Raw genomic sequence first — 21,870 nt, forward strand, 5'->3', positions numbered from 1 at the left:
TAAACACTCCAATGCCAATTTATTTTCAAAAGGGCTCTGTGTTATCCTATGGTTTGCCTTTTTTCTTTGTAATCGTACAGCCTTTGAAAATTACATAAGTTGTAATGATCTAATACTATTAATAGCCATTCAGAAAAAAAAAAGTTCCCTCCCTCCCAACAACCATCCAGGGAGAATTTAAGAGTCCTTACTAGAGACCAGTTCACCAAGGCCTCTACCCTGGTAGAAACAAAAAGCAAAAAGATGAGGAGAAAACAAATTGACTAAGAGGTGTGTTGCCAGTGTCTCTCAGGAGTGGGGCCCTGGCTGTTGCCTGGGGTCGTGAAAGGCAGAGCCTGCAGCATGCAGTACGGTAGCTGGGAGGCCTCACAGCTACATCTTCCTACCCCGGCACATCCGCAGCCTTGCTTAGGTGTCGTGAAAATCCTTCAGCAGGGTTCTTCTCCGTTGCTCTGCTATGTGCATTTGGTTTTCCAAGTCCTGACAAAGGACATAAAACAGGTGTTCACAAGTCCCCATGCCAGGAGCAAAGAGGAGCCAGAGCCACAGTCATCGCGGCTGTGGCTCCAAGGAGTCTAAAAAAAAATTGGATCTTCCACCCTCCACTGCAGAAGCTTTAAGTCCCTCCCCAATACAACCACATATTAATGCAATACCCTTCCCTTACCTGCAAGAGGGCAGAAGGCACTTACCCCTCTGTCATAGCTGTCTGCACGCTCAACTTTCCACGAAAGGTTTTCAATCTCAGCCTCCAGCTGAGCCTGCTGGTATTCAAACTGTATGGGCAGAGCAGGAGGGTCAAAAGGAGGGGCTGTAGCCGGGCAGGGCCTGCAGACGGAGGGTACACGCAGCACCTCAGGCTCGATTAGCAACTACAAGCCTGGTGCTGTCCTCAGAGTGCCCACTACTCTATGCCCAGAGCGGGAAAACATCATCCAGAGAGCTTCCAGGAGAGAGGACCAAACAGCAAAGCAACACTTGCCTTCTACCACTAACGGATGGTGGGGGACTTAAAGCCAAAGGAAAAGATGTCCCCAAAATACTGGGACACAGATGCTGCAAAAGTGAGGTTAAGGGACATTCTCAAGACACGGTATTCACTCAACATCTTACTTTTACCTAGCCATCTAGCCAAACAAAAGTCTGAAAATCAGGGTTAGGGATGTATCTCAGTTGGTGAAATATCTACCCAGGATGTACAAAGCCCTGGGTTCAGTCCCAGCACGGTATAAACTGGGTATGGTGGCTCATGCCTGCAATCCCAACACTAAGGAGTATCAGAAGTTCAAGGTCCTCCTTGGTTACCTAGCAAGTTTGAGGCTAGCCTGAGCTATATGAAACTAACCCTAAAATAACCAACCGCCCGACCAAATGAAAGAAACCCTTTGAAAAAACAAACAATTTGGCCTCTGTGGTAATACATGCCTTTAATTTTAAAACCTGAGAGGCAGAGACTGGAAGAGTTCATGGTGCTTGGTGTGTGTGTGTGTGTGTGTGTGTGTGTGTGTATTTTTGAGGCCCTACCTCAGAAAAAAATCAAATTCTTTGACTTAGTAACTACACACCTGATTAATAAAACGTTATTCATAAAGATTTTTCTCAGCCTCATTTGTGACAGTGAAACAGAAACAATTGTCATTTCAAATGATGATACATTAAGGCACTATATATGAAGCATTTATGTAGCCATTAAAAAATCAATTTGGGGCCGGGCGGTGGTGGCGCACGCCTTTAATCCCAGCACTCGGGAGGCAGAGTCAGGCGGATCTCTGTGAGTTCGAGGCCAGCCTGGGCTACCAAGTGAGCTCCAGGAAAGGCGCAAAGCTATGCAGAGAAACCCTGTCTTGAAAAACCAAAAAAAAAAAAAAAAAATCAATTTGGTAAGTGGTGACAGCTATAATAATGATAAACTTGTAACAATAAAGTATTGTTTTATAACTGCTGTAATTACTGTTCTATTAATGTGCTTTTATTTTAATATGTGAATGTGTTGGTCTGAGCAAATTAGAAATTTAAAAAAAAATTGTATGCATGTACCTTTGCTCAAGCTGGGGTTTCTCTGTAATAACAGCCCTGCTGTCCTGGAACTCAGAGATCTTCCCGCCTCTGCTTCCTGAGTGCTGGGATTAGAGTTTCATGTGCCATCACTGTACCTGACTGCATTTTTTTTTTTTTTAAGATTTATTATGTATACAGTGTTCTGCCTGCATGTAGCCTGCACACCAGAAGAGGGCACCAGATCTCATTATAGATGGTTGTGAGTCACCATGCATGTGGTCGCTGGGAATTGAACTCAGGACCTCTGGAAGAGCAGCCAGTGCTCTTAACTTCTGAGCCACCTTTCTAGCCCCGATTTTGTTTTTTGAAATAAGGTACTGCTATGAAGTCTAGGCTAGACCAAAACTCACAATCCTTCTGTGTCTGTATTGCTAGAATTATAGGTGTGTGCAATCATGTCTGACACTGGGTTTTCAGATGTTGGGATGGAATCCAGGATGTCACATGAGCTAGGCAGGGGCTCTTCCAAAGCCATACTCCTGTAACATTATTTTAAAGGCTAGAAAAATGCCAGCCGGGCGGTGGTGGCGCACGCCTTTAATCCCAGCACTCGGGAGGCAGAGCCAGGCGGATCTCTGTGAGTTCGAGGCCAGCCTGGGCTACCAAGTGAGTTCCAGGGAAGGCGCAAAGCTACACAGAGAAACCCTGTCTCGAAAAACCAAAAAAAAAAAAAAAAAAAAAAAAAGGCTAGAAAAATGCCAAATGTGATCTTTTTTTTTCCTGGTGGGATAATGGATAATATAAATGCTATGTTTTCCACATTTAAGTGATATATAAAGATTACTTCATCACCAGCAGAAACAACCATATCTAGGAGGAGAACTGAAGGAATAAACGGCAAATATAATGTAAGGATGTGCAAGGTATGACCACTGGCTATCCAAGTGGTCACAGGCTTGGAGCCAATTGCATCAGAGGTCTATTTTACAGATGCCCAGAGCACCAATGGATTTTACAGTAAGACAGTTTGATTCTGTTCTCCCAGTGAGCAGGTCAGGATCCTGTCCACTTGCCAAGTACTGGTAAAAAACAGGCCCCTCTAAAGCTGCAGGAAAGAGTGGGAAGGCAGCTTACCAGCTTCTTCCTGGGACCAGACTCCATGTAGTACGCATATGGATAGGTGTATTGCAGGGTGTATCGACACTGTAATAGAAAAGGAAAAAAGGACCTGGATCTTCCTGACCCACACCCCAGGTGGCTCTTACAATTCATAGTCAACCATGCAAATGGTGACTCAAGACATGTGTATCTTAAAGCAATAGAAAAACTACAGAGATGATGGACTGACTACAGGAAGACAGGGTAAACTGAAACAATAATGGCTACAGAACTACCATGTTCAAATTGATTTATTACCACCAGCTGCCTCTTGATTTTCCCATCTTTAGTTGAACATTAAAATATACTTATCTTTCTTTTAAATGATTTATTTATTATGTATATAATGTTCTGCCTACATGCCAGAAAAGGGCACCAAGATCTCATTATAGATGGTTGTTGAGACACCATGTGGTTGCTGGGAATTGAATTCAGAACCTTTGGAAGAACAGCCAGTGCTCTTTTTTTTTTTTTTTTTTTGAGATTCTTAAAAAAATTTCTGAACAATTTATTTTTATTTTATATATATTGGTGCTTTGCCTGCATGTCTGTATGAGGATATCAGATCCCCTGGAACTGGAGATACAGACAGTTGTGAGCTGCCATGTGGGTGCTGGGAATTGAACCCAGGTCCTCTAGAATAGTAGCCAGTGCTCTTAACCACAGAGCCATCTCTCCAGGCCAAAATATACACATCTTAATACTTATCAATCATATAATTTCCTTTCAGTTATCCAGAGATGGGACAAAGGAGAAAAGACTAATTTTCACTGCTGGCGGGGGGGGGGGGGGGGGGGGGGGGGGGGGGGGGGGGGGGGGCAGTAAAACCGCTCAGAAATGCCTTGGACGTCTAGAAAAGGACTGGGATTTCATCACAGGGCAATGTGCACCCACAGATGTACAGGCAGAACTATGCAGGGAACCAAATTACCCTCCTTTCAGAGGGGGCTTCTCACCCTGATGTTTGCAGCAAACAGAGACAAGGTTGGATTAGTGATGAAGAGTAAGAGGGCAGATACCTTGGCCAACAGCTTAGCAGCATTCTGCAGGTACTGCCAGTCAATCCACGTTCCCAGATTGTTCATAACCCTCTCTTGAATCTTCTCATGAATCTGATGGTATGTGTGTGCCTCTAGCTGCAAACTTTTGTTGTGATTTTCCCACTACAAAGCAGAGGAAGAAGGAAAAACATACAGGAGTCCCAGGAAGGTGCAGAGATCAGAGCAAACACCTGGGCTGGTAGGCCATGCCCACACAAGTCTATCTTATGGAAAGGACTGACTAAATCCATCACTCAACCACGGTAATACCAGGTCCTTTCCCATCGGCCGCAGTTGTCCTGCCCAACCAACAAGCCACATCGACAAGAGGCAACACTCAGGCAGGTGAGGAAGGAGCTCGATTCACTGACTTTCACATGCACACAGCACCCCCACAATCTCACCTCAGTGGTGACGTGGAAGAAGCCTACTCTGGGGGGAGGGGCAGGTGTGCGATAAGACACCTACCCTCTCAAAGTAGAACAAGTACTTCTTGAGGGCCTCCCTGGCCTGGGCTTGCTGGCTCTGGTTGACAATGTCGGGGTTCTCCTTGTACCGACTACACTCATAGTACTCACTGCCATGTGTCTTCCAATCTCCTAGACACATCCAGCAGAAGTCTGCACAGAACAGAGGGCGAGTCATTCACCTTCACAAGACACTCCTCTGAGGAGGAGACAGAGGAGCAGGGTGAAGGGTTAACCCGAGCAGAGACTCCCAAGGGTGACTCTTTGCAGAGGGAGGTGCAATTCTCATTCTTGTCACAACTGAATGTCCCCATAGCTTGTAAGGACAGCCAATGGCCATGAGCACCCATGCTGTGCGCCTTACTGCTGACTGTACAAAGTCATTGGTCAGCTCGGTCAACGCCATTGTGAAAAGCAAAAAACACCCACAGGAGCTCCCCCTTGTCATCGAGAACACACGCTGCCCATATAAATTACTGTCCTAATTACTTACAATTCCTACTTATCCTAAGATTTTATATACAAAACTGGAAACAAAAGCTTCTTCCCTTTTTGGTGTGTGTCTGTATCTATGTATATGTACACACACAGAGGACAGAGGTCAATTCTGAATGTTCTTCCTCAGTTGCTACTTATTTTATTTCATCCACCTTTTTTTTTTTTTTGAGACAAGGTCTAGAGTTCACCCAAATAGGTTAGACTAGCTGGCTAGTTTGGCTGGCCAGCAAGTCCCAGGAATTACCTGTCTCTCTCCAACATGGGATTACAAGCATGTGCCGCCACACCCAGCTTGGTTACTTGGGTTCTGAGGCCTGAAGTCAGATTATCATATCTGTGTTGCAGGAGGCCATCACTTACTGAGCAATCTCTCCCACCCTTTTCAAAGTGTGCGTTAGTATAAAATCTCTACCTACTCAATAGTTCCTATGTGGAATTACAATTCTATTCTCAAAGCGAGGAAGGCAAGAAGAAAAACATCTAAAGTAGGATATGTAGGGCTAGAGAGATGGCTCAGCATCTCTCTAGTTAATAGCACTGACTGCTCTTCCACAGGACCCAGGCTTAATTTTCAGCACCCACATGGCAGCTCACAACTGTCTGTAACTCCAAGATCTGACACCCTCACACAGACAGACATACATGCAGGTAAAACACCAATGTGCATAAAAATAACTAATTGAATGCTGTGCTTATAATAAAGTATGCTATGTATTCAAATAATACCAACTGTCATCTAATGGAGAGAGGTTACCCACAATTTTGTTAGATGTCCAAGATCTAGTCTACGCTCTGTTTCTGTCAGAACCTGGGAAATAGGATTTACACTTTATCCTGGGCACTGACTTTCCAAAAGGAGTTGTTAGGACATTTTGGAGAAGGAAAAGTCAAACGCAGACAGCCACAGTTTGGTTACACTGTCCCTTCCTTCATCAGTTAGGATTGTTGCTTAAGGTTGCTCTAGTAAGTGACAGAATTATACAGCAAACTGGCTCTTGAGAGACAAGGAGACGAGGCTTCTCAGGCACTAGAAATGTGTGATCGAGTCTCTGTGCTTTTCTTCCTTTTCTTTCTGGTTTTCAAGACAGGGTTTCTCCGTGTAGCCCTGGCTGTCCTCGAACTCAGAGACCCGCCAGCCTCTGCCTCCCAGGGGCTGGGATTGAAGGTGTGCTTTACTAATCCAGGCCTCCTTCCTTTCATTTTTATGCACCAGGGTAACTGCTATGAGACCCACACTGGCCTCAACATCTGTGCTCAACCAATTCTCCTGCCCAGTTTCTCATGTAGCTGGGACTACAGGGGCACCCAACACACAACTGTTAAAAAAAAGAATTTTAGCCGGGTGGTAAATGCGCACACCTTTAGTCCCAGCACTCGGGAGGCAGAGCCAGGCGGATCTCTGTGAGTTCGAGGCCAGCCTGGGCTACCAAGTGAGTTCCAGGAAAGGCACAAAGCTACACAGAGAAACCCTGTCTCGAAAAACCAAAAGAAAAGAAAGAGAATTTTCCTTGGTGCCCTGCAGAGAGCGGCAAGCACAGCAGGGTGCCTGACTATCCTTCTTCTTTAAACAAGACACATGCACAATGCCCTGCTCTCAGTGTAGGGGAGACTCCTCCTCCCTCCAACATGTGCACAGAGAAAAGGAATGTGCCAGAACCTACTAGTGGTAAATCCTCAAAGAAACCTTTGATTTATCTTCAGAGTCACCGTCCTAGAACTGTCTATAACCTTATCACAGACACCCTGGGTTACAGAAGGCTTGTGGGAACAGCATCAGCATGGGCCCTAACAAATAGACATTTACTGTGTGTGTGGTGGTGCTCACCTTTAATCACAGCACTTGGGAGGTAGAGAGAGCTGAGTTTGACGCCAGCCTGGTTACATAATTAAAGTTCCAGGACAGCTAAGGCTACATAGTAAGACTGGTCTCAAAATAACCAAACAACAAAGACCCCCACGCGCCCCCCCCCCAAAAGAATCGGTCAGAGTCTCCTGGTCAGAATTGAAGAAATTGTGTGGGAGACTATCTGAACATATTTTCTATTTGCAGGAACTTCATCTGGCAGGAAGGAAAGGGAAACTAGCAATTTGTAGCTGGGTAAACTGGTCCCGATGGATGGAGACCTAACCAAAAGTCCTTCTGGAAACTGCTCAGGAAGAACTGGTTTTGGGGCACCATGGCAAAGCCATGGACAGTGTTTTCCAAAAGACACCTCTTACAGTATCTCAGATAATTCTCTTGATATGTATGTTTTGGCAAAAAGAATAAAGACACACTAAAACCTTGAATGTGTTGGCGCATGCCTGTAATCTAACCACCTGGGAGACAGGCACCGGAGGCCAGCTGCAAGCATGAGGCCAGCAAGGACTGCATAGCAAGACCTTGTCCACAAAAGAAAGATAAGGAAAAAGAAGTACTGGATGACCGAGGAGCATGAGGGTCATACCAAACTTGACTTTTAACTCCACACGAGCAAGATGGCAGTGGAATTATAAAAGACTGAAAGCTGTTCTTACGCACGTTAGAGGGTGAGGGAGGGAGGGAGGGAGGGACGGAGGTCCCCTTGCTTTGCTGCTTCGTTTTAAACTCAGTAATAAGTAATGGAGACCAGGCTGGGACTCACCGTGCTTACACTTGGAGCATTGCTGTCAGAGAGAAGAGAAGAGAACACATTAGGAAGAACACTTTGACCAAGAGCTCCGTGTCACACATGCAATGCCATGTGCTTCTGCTCACCATGTGATTGCAGCCTCCGTTCTTCTCAATACAGATGTTGCACTTGGGACACTGAGGAGACAGAAGGGTGCCTGCCATTAGGCTCACACATCACCAGCCCAGCTCTAAGAAAAACTATACAAAACTCCAGGCACCCGTGCCCAATAGCAAGCACTTCTGGGGAGGAGCGTCTCCCTTAAATGTGGCAGGTCACTGAGGCTGGAACAGCAATGTAAGGAAATGAGGTCAGCGTGTTTGGCTCTGAGATAATCTGAGTACCAGCTGGGCCCCACTGAGTCTTCTACCATCTGTCCTTGCTCTAACACCACTCAGATTAAGCCCAGGCTGAGGCTGCAGAAAGCCTGCTGGTTGGGAGAACGGCCACCCTAGAGGAAGTCCTGGTGAGCTTGCTCGGACCCTGGCTTCTAGGAGAGGGTGTAGCAACCATCTCAGAACTCCTCTCACTTGAAAAAGGCCAGCAACCCAAGGACTAGTCTGACAAGGAGCCTCCCATCAGGGTGAAGCAGTCTATGGGTAGTTCTCAGTAAGTCAGTGAGTGAGTGCACAGGGAACAATGTATCCTTCTCCCAGGGGAAGACTTAAGGAATACTGAGAATATGTGGGCTTGTAGTACAGTCTTGCTATTTATGAGCTAGGTAAATTAACCACTCCACTCCCAGGGCTATCAAAGCTTGGTACATATTCAATAACAATTAGGGTTTTTTCCTAATTGGTTCTCCTTTGGGTCAAACTTTTCTAAGTATTTTGGAATTTTATTAAAATAAATGCATCTGGGACTGGAGATGACTCAGCAGTTAACAGCACTTGTTGCTCTTGCAGAGGACCTGGGTTCAATTTCTAGTACCACACAGTGACTCAAAACCATCCATAATTCCGGTTCCAGAGCACCCAACCAGCATGCATGTGGTGCACATACAAGTATTCAAGCAGAACATTCATACACATAAAGTAAAAAAAAATTTATTAGTTTTTCTTTTTCTTTTTCTTTTTTTTTTAACCAGAGCTGAGGACCGAACCCAGGGCCTTGAGCGCTCTACCACTGAGAGCTAAATCCCCAACCCTATTATTAGTTTCTATTTTGAGACAGGGTCTCAGTTCCAGGACCTGGCTGTCCTGGAACTGTGATATGGATCAGGCTGGCCTCAATCTTATAGAGATCCATCTGCCTCTGTCTCGGTGCAAGGATTAAAGGTGTGGGCAACTATGTCCAGCATTAAAAAAAAAAAAAAATCCAAGGGTAAAAATTGATAAAACTATGGCTGAAAAAGAAAAAAAGGATGGCTGAGTGTCCAAAGTCTCTAATAAGCTCCTAGGCTGTGCTCTGCTCTCAGATGGCCAATCATGAGGGCAGAGCCCTGGGTAGCAACACTTGGGGAAGTTCCATTACAGGTAACACACAGTCCTTACGTCTTTAGTGTGAGCACTAATGTAGTTAGCGGTTTCAGAGTCATCTGCACACTTGGTGAGCCATTTCCGGATTGTGGCGCAGTCTGTGGGGGCGTGATACATCTGTCGACACTTGAAACTTAAAATTAGAAAAGAAACACATTCAAATATTCATCAAGTCAGGGTTTCATGTTTTAAATTTTCCTCTTGTTTGAGCTAACAGATCCTAAATTAAAGCTCTAGGCAAAAATGACTTTTTAAGGTCTTAGGGACTTTAATCACCCAGAATTATAATGAAACACATTATAAATGTTTTTTCAACTTGAGCCTGAGACATGCTCAGTAGGTCCACATGAAGTTTCACCTTAAACATCTTAGACTGTATTAACCCTTCCTGAAAGGAGTAAAATGAGCCCAGCTTCCTCCTCACCTTTCTTTTAGGTGCTGGAGACTAAACTCAAGGCCTTGGACTTTACTATGAAGCTACATTCCCTGCCCTGAGACCAGATTTGTGTGTTGTTTTGGTTTTTTTTTTCCCCCTCTGGCAACAGGGCCTCATATCTCAGGGTGGCCTCCAAAGATTACCTTAAACTCATGATCTTTCTGCTTCTACTTCCTGAGTACCAGCATTACAGGCATGAGCCAAACATGCCTGGTTTATGTGGTGCAGAAGCTCAAACTCAAGGCTTTGTGTGCAACACAAACTCTACAAACTGAGCTACATCTTTAGCCTTCAGGTTTTGGGAAGGCAAGTACTCAGAAGGTACTCTGCAGAGTACCTTCATTTTGGTTTAATAGAACTGAAAGTTTTGGGAGTTTCTCTACACCTTCTGGCTAGATGTGTATAAGGATGCACAAATGCCAGAACTTGTAAAATCTGACAAGAATTGAAGCTTAAAACAAAACAAAAAAAAATAAAAACAAAAACAGAGCTAGGACTCATGCCCCACCTCCTTGTCTAAGTCAAGGGTGAGGTGACAGGCGGAGAACAGACATGAGCCTCGGGAAAGAGCCACTCATGGGAGACAAAGGGTGCAGAGCAACTGTTCAGTTCTCAACTCTGGGGGACAGAGTCCCTCACTGTCCTGAAAGGCAGAAACCCATCCATCTTCCAGGGAAGTGCAATCAGGACAGACCTGGATTTAAACTGTGGCTCTGCTCTTTACTAGTAGGTTTATTTACCTTGTACCTTGATTTCCTCACTAGGATGGTGACAGAGGCAATCCCACAGTTGTGATATGTAGGGAAAACGGCTGGACAGCGCTTACCACTTGGAAAGAATTTGTTAAGTTTTGGCTATGTGCATGGAATTTACAGAATGAGAAATACCTCAGATGTACAACTCACTCATGGATCGGTTTTATAAGTCAGCCAGTACCAGTGGGGTGGCACAAAAAGTCAATACCAGCTCTGGGGGGGGGGGGGCAGATCTATATGATTCTGAGACCAGCCTGGTCTACAAAGTAAGATCCAAGATAGCCAAAGTTATATAGCAAGACTCTGTCTCAAAACAAACCAAAACTAGACAAATAAACAAAAAAAGTTAGCTTAAGGGGTGTGGGGAATCTAGCTCCTCTGGTAAAGTGCTTGCCTAGCAGGCACACAGGCCTGACTTCAATCCCTAGCACCACATAAACTGGGCATGGAGAGGGCAGGTGAAGGAAGATGATAATCAGATGTTCAAGGTCATCCTTGGCTATACTGTGAATCTGAGGTCAGCCTGAGCTAAACAAGACCTTGCCTAAAAAATAAAAATAAATTTAAATTTAAAAAGTTAGCTAAGAAAAGTTCAAAACAGAGAAAGGTGAAAATGTTGAAGTCATATGTAAATTGTCAGTAAAGATAGGCAATTTCTGGCTGTGAGTACAGTATAAACTTAACATATTCTTCAGGAACCTACTACTTCCTTGTCTCTAAAGTCTGTTCATTTATCAAAACATCCCAAGGAACACAAAATACAGGGCACATACGTGGCCACTTGGAGCAGAGTACTCTTCTAGACAGATATTCCACCTCTCCCAGCCCTGTCCTTATATCTAACAACATGGCTCTTTGGAGGAGATGGGCCACGAACCCAGGACTTCTCAGCACTCACTCCCTCTTACCAGAAGACCTCGTTGCATCGATTGCACTGCACTCGGCGAGCTCTGGGCTCCTGTACCCGAATAACCATGGGGCAGTCTGCACCAGGGCACAGCTGGAGCTGGTAATGACTCTGTGAACACACACACACGGAAAGGATGAGGACATCTTCTAATTGTTGCCTCTCAACAGACTGTTCAAGTGCCTCTGTTCTTCTAGCTAATAACTTGTACCAAAGGACTAAATAAACTTAGGATGGATGTTGTGAAGAACTGATATTAACTAATTACTGAAGAGAATTTTAGCTTAAAATAGGTACCCACTAATTTAAAGTTATTATACAAGAAGGTACCTGTAGGCTGGGAGCAGACATGTGTGCCTGTAGCTTTAGTTACTTAGCTACTTGGAAGACTAAGACAGAAGGATTGTTTGAGCCCAGGTAGTTAGCCTGGCCAACATAGGGAAAACATGTCTCAGGAAAAAATGTTTTGATGTGAACTGCATGAGAACACAGCTCAGTAACCTATGCATCTCACAGCTCACAGGCTCAAAGATCCCCAACAATCTACCCAAGGCAACAAATTATGCAAAGAAATAAGCCCAAGCCACAGTGGTGGCGCAGGCCTTTAATCCCAGTACTTGGGAGGCAGATGCAGGTGGATCTCTTTGAGTTCAAGGTCAGCCAGGAAATTCAGGGCTACAAAGAGAAACCTTGCCACCAAAACCAAAACCAAAACAAGAAAAAAAGAAGATAAAGCTTTGTGTTTATCCTGCATGTGTGCAAGACAACCACCAATCCAATAAGCTTTTAAACTAAGTAATAAAAGACAAAGATAAAAAATTATGCTGCACAGAATCTGTAAAGCTGGACAGGTAGCCTAAAAAGGGAAAAGAATCTAAAATGCTGGAATCATGAACAAGTTTTCAAACTGCTACAAAAGAAAACAGCCCTTCTCTGGGCTGAAGTGTGCAGATGAGTGTACAGAACCAAATGGAATCGCAACTCTTGGGCTATACCAGACCTATGCTTACTCCTCACAGAAGACGGCTTGCTCAGCTTGTTACATCAACTGTGTATACTTTGGGATGACTGCCCATATAATGGAAATGAAAACCAAGACTGAGGCCTAGAGAGATGGCTTAGAGGTTAAGAGCATTGACAGCTCTTCCAGAGGTCCTGAGTTCAATTTTAGAATCCACACGGCAGCTCACAACTGTCTGTAATTCCAGTTCCAGGGAACCTGACATTCATGGCAAAACACCAATGCACATAAAATAAAAATAAATAATTAATTAAAAAGAAAACCAAGATTCGGGTAAATTAATAAGCAAGTGGTCTCATAACAAGGAAGTAACAGATCTGGCATTTACACAGTGGTTTTTCTGACCCCAAAGCCTTTATTATATATTTTTATATTAAATTATGTGTTGGTAAGTGGGGAGTGGGTGGGTATATGCATGAGTGCATGAGTGCAGGTGCCTTTAGAGAGGTAGAAGAGGGTGTCAGATCCCCTGGAGCAGGAGATATACATGGGACATCAGTGCTGGGAACTAACTCAGGTCCTCTAAAAGAGTCTCAACTTGAGCCCTTTCTCCAGCCCCAAGACCTATGTGACTCACCAACCACAATCCAATGGCAGCTGTGATTATAATGTATAAGGTAGGCTCAGAAAGACAGGACAAAAGAACAGGGCGCTCATACCTCCACATAGTCCCTAAAGAGGTAGCGCCTGTATTTATCTCTTAATTCTTCATTGGGAAGCAAGGGAAATACAAAGTCCTCTGGTGTTCGGAGTGGACAATCCTGAGCCATACATGAGACTCCTGTTGAACAAAGGAAATGTGATGGGTAGTCATACTGCAGAAGACGTAACACAATATACTTACTTACCCACTAGGTTCAATCAATACATTCTAACTTCATATAGGAATTCTGCCCAAAATATTTATCAAGAATTTTTTCAAAGAGAGAAATTAACATGTTTTCATAGTAATATAACAAAAATATTGTGCCCAAATACCCATATATTAGCACAAGCACCACTAAATAAAACCATAGGGTTGGATGTAGTGGCTCACATCTTTAATCCCAATATTAGGGAGACAGAGGCAGTGGCATCTCAAAGAGTTTGAGGCCAACCTGATTGACATAGTGAGATCCAGGCCAGCCAGGGCTACACAGTGAGACCTGCCTCAAAAATAAATAAAAACAAAAAATTATTATAGACTTAGTGACTAATATGACTAATGATTTTATTGTATCATGTACATGTGATTATCACTAATATACTGACATTTTTATGTTTTCTTTTTTGGGGGGGTATGGTGGAGAGGGGACTATTTCATGTAGTCCAAGCTAGCCTCAAACTTGCTATGTGGCTGAGGCTGGCCTTGAACTCTTGATGCTTCTGCTTCTTCCTCCCAAATGTTGGGATGACAGGCTTGTACTACCATGCCCAGGTTAACATACTGAGATTCTGCAGGTAACAACCAACATGGCTCTAATTAGTCTTACTATTATCAAGTCACAGAACAACAAATAGCTGTAATAAAACAACTAGCTGGTAATAAAATCTGATATAGGTTATGTTGTTCAAAAGACAGTAGAGGGAAGGAATCCAGACATGGTAGACAGCTCAAAGGACAGTTCTCTTAAAGGTGAGAAGATCACCTTGTACTCACACCAATATTTGTAAAACCTTTCATTTCTTTATTCTGCTGGAGACTACAGAAAACTGTGTTGCTATTTAGATTGATGCATTTAGAAACCACCAGGTGAAACTATAAAAACCTGTTAATCTTAGAAGAAAAGTTTGCTTAAGTATACAAAAACAGAATGAAAGACAAATACTTTAAGACTGGAGAGATGGCTTAGCAGTTAAAAGTACTTATTGCTCTTGCAGAGGAACGAGGTTCCATCCAAAAACCCTCATGATGAGCACACCAACTGTAAAACCAGTTCCGGGGAACCCATGCCCTCTTCTGACCTCTAGAGGCACCAAACACACATATGCTACACAGAACTACACACAAATGATATAATGAATAAATATAATTAAAATTAAAAAAAAAAAAAGATTTATTTTGAGAGCCATATTTAAGTTCAGTGCAGACTCACCTACACCAACACCGTCCTTGACAAGTACTGAGCAATGCTGCTCCCAGCAGCTTCGGCAAAACTGATGTTGGCAGGCCAGAGAGAGCAGGTTTTCCTTCCGCACAAACTGCATACACACTGCACAGTGGTGAGGGGGATGGGCTGTGGGGACCTAGAGAGTGAGCGAGATGTAGCCACATAAGCCAAAGACAGGCTCTTACCAATAATTCAGTCACACTGCAATTTGTGAAGGGCAGTGGATTTTCCAGATAAATATGCCCAAATTACAAGACTAGCTTCTGGGGTTTTCTGATACTTAGCAGAAGACCTGGATTAGGTTCCCAGCACCCATGTGGCAGCTCACACCCATCTCTAGCTCTAGTTTTGGAGGATTTGATGCCCTCTGCTGATCTCCATTCCCATCAGGCATGCATGTATGCTCATGGTGGCACATGCCTTTAACCCCAGCACTCAGGAGACAAAGGCAGGCAGATCTCTGTGAGTTTAAGGACAGCCTGGTCTACATAACAAGACTCTGTAAAAAACTAAATAAATAATAAGATTAAAAAAAGAAAGAGAGGAAAAAAAGGGACAATTAGGAGCTAAATAAGGATCTTGGGCATACTCTATAGTACAAAACAAAGCTGGTGCTAACCCTGTAAGACACAGAGAGCCATGACCATCCAATGAAGCCTCACTAAAGCAGGAGACACTCACATGTTTTGATGGATTAGGCTGAACTCGAGAATCAACAAGCAACTGAGCAGAATTAGACCTGTACCTACAAAACAAAAAGGCAGAATTACAGAGAATCAGAAGCTGGAGACATTTTTAACTCTCGATAACAGAACCAACCATCACATGCTGTGGTTGCACTAAAGCGCCTTTTACCGTGTCAGCACAACGGTCCAGGTCTATGATCCTAACACTCAGCAAGCTCAAAGCCAACGTAGTGACATAGTGAGCTTGAGGTTATTGCTAATTGTTTCATTATTGAGCCAAGTTTCCTTTTATCTCAATATAAATGTCCTTTTCTTTCTGAGGGGTAGGCAGGGGCAGGAAGGTTGGGGACAGAGTTCCACTATGTAGCCTTGGCTGTTCTAGAGCTCACTATGTAGACCAGGCTGGCTTTGAACTCATGGAGATCTGTCTGTCTCTGCCTTCTAAGTGCTGAGACTGAAGGGTGTGCCACTATGTCCAGTTGGTTTTGTTTGTTTTTTGAGACAAGGTTTCTCTGTGTTTCAGAACAGCCAGAGCTGTAGACTAGGCTGGCCTAGAACTCACAGAGATCTAACTAGCACTGCCTCGTAAGTGCTGGGATTAAAGGCGTGCATGACCACTGCCTGGCCCGTGCTTGCTTTTTTATATTTATTTATTTAAAGATTTATGTATTTATTTATTTAAAGATTTACTTATTTTATATATATATATTTTATATATATAGTGTTCTGCCTGCATGTATATCTGCAGACCAGAAGAGGGCACCAGATCTCATTATAGATGGTTGTGAGCCACCATGTGGTTGCTGGGAATTGAACTCAGGACCTCTGGAGAAGCAGTCAGTGCTCTTAACCTCTGAGCCATCTCTCCAGCCCTTAATATTTATGTTATGTGTATGAATTTTTGCCTACACGTATGTATGTACATCATATGAATGCCTAGTGCTATGCAGGCCAAGAGAGGGTATTGGAGTCCCTGAATCTAGAGTCAGCTGTAAGTTGCCACGTGGTGCTAGGAATTAAATCTGGATCCTCTGAAAGTGCTCTTAACCACTGAACCACCTCTCCATCCCTCAAAAAGGTTTTTTTTTTTTTGCAGAGAAAAGATAAATGTCTTCTAATGAGTAGATAGTATAAAATGCAACCATATTAAATACAAAGCAGAAGAATGCATACAGCATAACTTTATGTTTATAGAGATGTAAAATCATAAAAATAAAAGAAACATAATTTAAGAATAAAAAATATGGGGTAAGGTTGGAGCTCAGTATTTGCTTAGCATACACAAGTTACTGGCTTTGATGCCCTGCACTACATTAACCTTGGTGGCACATATATGTAATTTCTGTACTAGAGACAAGAGGAGCTACCATGTCCAACTAGAAGATTTTTTTTCATTATTAAGAAATTTTCTATTCATTTTACATACCAACCACAGATCTCCCCCTCCTCCCTCCTCCTGGCCCTAAGAGTTTTTTTTTTTTTTTTTTTTTTCCCCCGAGACAGGGTTTCTCTGTATAGCTTTGCGCCTCTCTTGGGACTCACTTGGTAGCCCAGGCTGGCCTCGAACTCAGAGATCCTCCTGGCTCTGCCTCCCAAGTGCTGGGATTAAAGGCGTGCGTCACCACCACCCGGCGAGATATTTTTGATTGTCAAGTACTTGGGGATTTTACTGCTCCTGACTTATATAGTAGGTAAAGCCCAGAGGTGCTGACAAACTTCCTATAGTTCATGCAGTAGCATCACATCCCCAAATTATCATCCACTCCAGCTGGGCCTAGTGATATGTATTCCCAGGTACTTCAGATATAGGGGCAGGCAGATTACAAGTTAAAGGCCAGCCTGGGCTACAGAGTAGCTTAGGGCACCTAGATGACTTAGCAAAATCCTATTTCAAAATAAAGAGTAAAACAGGGATGGGAATACAGCTCAGTGGGAAAGCACTTTCCTAGTATGTTAAGAGTTAAAGGCAGCTGGAGAGATGGTTCAGTGGTTAAGAGTATTGGCAGCTCTTCCAGAGGTCCTGAGTTCAATTCCCAGCAACCACATGGTGGCTCACAACCATCTGTAATGGGATCTGACACCCCTCTTGTGGCCTGCAGGTGCATAAGCAGATAGAGAGAGCACCATATACATGAAATAAATAAATCTTAAAAGAAAAAAAAGTTAAAGGCATGTAGCATCACATGCAGCCATTTTTCAAGGTTTTTGGGGAGAAAAAAATTGGTCCATTACAGATACAGATGATTTGAACTAAATCTCAAAAAAAAAAAAAAAACCCAAAAAAAACAAAAAAAAAACAACAACCCTGTATGAAATACCCATAGTAGCAAAATATGCTAGCATTAAAGCTGAAATAGAAGAGTATGTATGCTCCAAGAAAAGAATATTCAATATGATCAAGTGTTTTAGAAGTAATAGTATGCATTTGTGTGTGTGTGTGTGTGTGTGTGTGTGTGTGTGTGTGTGTGAGGGAGAGAGAGAGAGAGAGAGAGAGAGAGAGAGAGAGAGAGAGAGAGAGAGAGAGAGAGAGAGAGAGAGAGAGAATGTCTAACTCAGTATCTTATCTGGCCAGGATCTATGCTAGTTAGTTTTTATCAACTTGACACAAGCTAGAGTCACTGGAGAGAAGCGATTTCATCTTTCCACTGAACATCTTACTTGTCCATGATACATGCTGACTAGTTTTTATGTCAATTTAACACAAGCTAGAGTCAGAGAGGAGGGAACCTCAACTGAGAAAATGCTTCCATAAGATCAGGCTGCAGGCCTGGCATGGTAGTACACACTTGATCAGAGGCAGAGACAGGTGGATTCTTTGGGTTCAAGGCCAGCCTGGTCTACATACTGAGTTCCAAGACAGAGATATGTAATAGCTGTCTAAAAACAAGAGACCAGGCTGTAGGCAAGCCTGTAGGGCATTTTCTTAATTAGTGACAGTGAGGGCCCAGCTCATTGTGTATGTTGCCACCCCTGGGCTGGTGGTTCTAGATGCTACAAGAAAGCAAGCTGAGCAAGCCAGAAAATAACACCCCTTCATCGTGGCCTGTGCATCAGTTCCTGCCTTCAGGTTCCTGTCAGTTATGAATATTTGCCTTGGCTTTCCTCAACGGACTGTGATTCAGGATATGTAGCCAAATAAACCCTTTTCTCTCCAAGTTGCTTTCAGTTATGGTGTTTCATAACAGCAATAGAAAAGAAACTAACATACAATAGTTTTAGAAATATAACACACACACACACATACATACACACACGCATACACACACACACTCATACTCTAAAATGTCAACAAAATCATAGTAGGTGGGCAGACAAAGAAGGATTCAGCAGGGAACTTTATCTTCTTTCCCCTGAACATCTTACCTGTCCAGAATCTCTGAGACTTGCCAGTGGAAATTAACTAATATAAGTTTTGCAACTGAATGAGACACCTGTAAGAAACAACAACAAAAAATAACGAATTTTAACTGTAGTTTCCGCATAGTGCACTATAGTTTGAGACTGTATACATCCACCACTATGCTAGGTCCATATTCTTTCTCTTAGTTGCATGCTTTTTTTTAAGTTAAATTTCTTATATTAGTTATTTTATATATCCCTTGTTCTTGGTCTTTATTTTCATTAATGTTTCCTTAAAAAAAAAATTTAGAAACTCTCACTGGACACTGAAAAAAATCATCCTTTATATATTAATTAAGGAAGAGGTGGGAATGGGGGGTGGGTTGCAGAGGGAAGGCTGGGGGATGGGAGGAAGAAGGAGAGGGGAATCTGTGGTTGGTATGTAAAATGAATAGAAAATCTCTTTATAATAAAAAAATGTAGTATCTGCCAGGCAGCCGTGGTGCATACCTTTAATCTCAGCATTCAGGAGGCAGAGGCAGGCGGATCTCTGTGAGTTCAAGGTCAGCCTGGTCTACAGAGTGTGAGATCCAGGACAGGCTCCAAAGCTACACAGAGAAACCCTGTCTCAAAAACAAAACAAAACAAAAAAAACCAAAACAACAACAACAATAAAAAAACCCCATATTATCTGAGCTAGGTGCAATGACGTATGCCTTTAATCCCAGCACTTGGGAGGCAGAGGCAGGCAGATCTCTGAGTTTGAGGCTAGCCTGGGCTACAGAGAGAGTTCCAGGAAAGCTAAAACTACATATTAAAACCCTATCTCAAGGGAAAAGTGATATCCAACATAAGCAAGAGAGCTTCCCAACTGGGTTCCCAAATGTGACATATATTCTCACATGCTATCCTATGGGGCCACATACACACAGAGAGTATGTTTCTAGTTAGGACTAACCACACATCTCCAGGCTTTGAATTCTTGATTTATATTCCATAAACAACAAAATAAAGAATTTAAGGTCAGATTACTGGTAGCACATAATTTTAATCTCAGCGGGCAAATCTTTTGTGAGTTCAAGATCAAGTGGCTCTACAAAGCAAGTTTCAGGTCAGCCACGGCTACATAGTGAGACCCTGTCTCAAAAATAAAGCTGGGCATAGTAGCACATGCCCTTAATCTCAGGACTTGGGAGTAGAGGCAGGCAGATCTCTAGTATACAGAAAGTACCAGGCTAGCCACACAGTGAGACCCTGTCTCAAATAAATAACATTTTTAAAACCAGTTTTGTTATTGTTGTTGTTTTGGTTTTTCAAGACAGGGCTTCTCTGTGTAGCTAGACTTGGCTGCCCTGGAACTTGCTCTGTAGACCAGGCTGGCCTCAAACTCTGAGATCACCTGCCTCTGTCTCTTAAATTCTGGGACTAAAGGCATGAACAATCACACCCGACTTAAAAGTCATTTTTATTTTTTATAAAGATTTATTTATTATGTATACAGCATGTATGACTGCAGGCCAGAAGAGGGCACCAGATCTCATTACAGATGGTTGTGAGCCACCATGTGGTTGCTGGGAATTAAACTCAGGACCTCTGGAAGAGCAGCCAGTGCTCTTAACCTCTGAGCCATCTCTCCAGTCCCCTAAAAGTAATTTTGAAATCTTTGGATTCACAAAACCCAACAAGCCCCAGTTGCAAAACATTTTGAAAGTTTGTAGACAGTCATTCTGGCTTCTACACTTTTTGGCCTCTACATAAAAGGTGACAAAAAAAAAGCTACCAATCCTACTGTAAATTCTTCCTCCCAAGTCATAAGAGAGCATACATGCACTCCTACGTTATTTGTAAAAGATATATAAAAATAACTTAGCCAGGCGGCGGTGGCGCATGCCTTTAATCGTAGCACTCAGGAGGCAGAGCCAGGAGGATCTCTGTGAGTTCGAGGCCAGCCTAGTCTACAGAGCGAGATCCAGGACAGGCACCAAAAGTACACGGAGAAACCTTGTCTCGAAAAACCACAAAACAACAACAAAAAAACTTATATGTCCGAGGAAAATGAGCTTGATAAATAGTACATAACATATCCATGCAATGGACAACAATGTAGTAGTGGAAAGAGTACTATAGTTACTGAAACAGAAAAGGTTTTACTCTTTTTTTGAGAGTGTCTCACACATCCTAAGATGACTTCCTCAGTTCTGGGATTACAGACGTGCAACACCATGTCCAGTTTATGCTCATGGCTTTGTATACGATAGGCAAGCACTCAACCAACGGAGCTATATATACTACTTGCCCCAGAAGTTTACATTTCACTATTAGGTTAAAGAGGCAAGCAGGAATATAGTGTTTGCTTGTTAGGAGACAGAATACCTTATTAAGTAGAAAGTAGACTAGTTTCAAAACATCTTTTAAGTGTCAAGATTACAGTGGGAGCCAAAAGGTTGGGATGTGTTTGGAAGCCTAGATCAGACTTCCCGGAGGAAGCATAGGATAGCATGAGGGTGTTACTGAAAACATCCAAGGCCAGCAGATACTAACTCTGATCCGGGGCTGAGTGCAGCAGCCCTGTAAGATAGTCCTACCTGGTTCACAAAGAACTTCAGTAGGTAAGACAGTCGCCAACATATGATTCCCCAGCTTTGGAGCTCCTCACCCCTGAGACTAAATAAGGCATATCCTAGAACACTATCATTATTAAAGCCGTTCAATTAGTGAGTGCCTTCCTGTCCCTTAGGCCAAAAACATTTGGAGAAAACCAAGGATGCAAGATAGCTGACTTTACTTGGAGTAGGGGTTCTCACTACCCCTTCCACGAAAAGAAAACCTATGCACATTGTTAGTATTTTCTTACTGAGGCCCGTGGAGACTTTAGGCCAAGATTCTTAAATCATGGACAGTAATGTCTTTTAACTGTTGCTATAATTCATCTCAATAGACTATTACCAAGAAATGAAGTGATATACTGCCTTCCAATTACTGACATTTAGGATGTGTGCCACCATGGTATGCCACACATTTTTTTTTTTATCCCTTAGAGGCTCTAGATCAGAGGTTCTCACCCTTCCTAACGCTGCGACCCTTTACTACAGCTCCTCATGTTGTGCTGACCCCAACCATAACATTATTTCGTTGCTACTTCATAGCTGTAATTTTGCAACTGTTATGAATCATAACGTAAATATCTGTTTTCCTGTGGAAGGGTTGGACTGAAATCCTAAGTGGTCACAACCCACAGGTTCAGAACCTCTGATCTACAGGAAGCCAGGAGTCAAAGACCCCTGCAGGGAAAACACTACAGGATGACAGAGGACAAGCAGTAGCAGTACTCTGGAGAATCTACTTT

General features: G+C 43.1%; 1 protein-coding gene across 14 annotated transcripts in view; it reads right to left on the reverse strand.

Moving 5' to 3' along the window:
* Arih2 (ariadne RBR E3 ubiquitin protein ligase 2) overlaps positions 1–21,870 on the reverse strand; it is a 53,493-nt gene continuing 31,623 nt past the window's right edge. For 13 of the 14 annotated variants that reach the window (XM_076577069.1, XM_076577068.1, XM_042281685.2 and 10 more), the window contains 13 exons: positions 18,549–18,616; positions 15,181–15,244; positions 14,485–14,635; positions 13,069–13,190; positions 11,390–11,499; positions 9,306–9,423; positions 7,899–7,949; positions 7,786–7,807; positions 4,665–4,816; positions 4,176–4,319; positions 3,133–3,201; positions 693–776; positions 1–480 (listed from right to left, as the gene is read on the reverse strand). In XM_076577069.1, the coding sequence (XP_076433184.1) occupies positions 409–480; positions 693–776; positions 3,133–3,201; positions 4,176–4,319; positions 4,665–4,816; positions 7,786–7,807; positions 7,899–7,949; positions 9,306–9,423; positions 11,390–11,499; positions 13,069–13,190; positions 14,485–14,596 (1,056 nt within the window). In that variant the 5' untranslated portion in view covers positions 14,597–14,635; positions 15,181–15,244; positions 18,549–18,616 and the 3' untranslated portion in view covers positions 1–408. Of the gene's footprint in view, positions 481–692; positions 829–3,132; positions 3,202–4,175; positions 4,320–4,664; positions 4,817–7,785; positions 7,808–7,898; positions 7,950–9,305; positions 9,424–11,389; positions 11,500–13,068; positions 13,191–14,484; positions 14,636–15,180; positions 15,245–18,548; positions 18,617–21,870 lie in introns of all 14 variants that reach the window. The other variant, XR_013052940.1, reaches the window with a different exon arrangement.

Source organism: Peromyscus maniculatus, chromosome 7 (genome assembly GCF_049852395.1).
Source record: "Peromyscus maniculatus bairdii isolate BWxNUB_F1_BW_parent chromosome 7, HU_Pman_BW_mat_3.1, whole genome shotgun sequence".
In the NCBI taxonomy this organism is placed as follows: domain Eukaryota; kingdom Metazoa; phylum Chordata; class Mammalia; order Rodentia; family Cricetidae; genus Peromyscus; species Peromyscus maniculatus.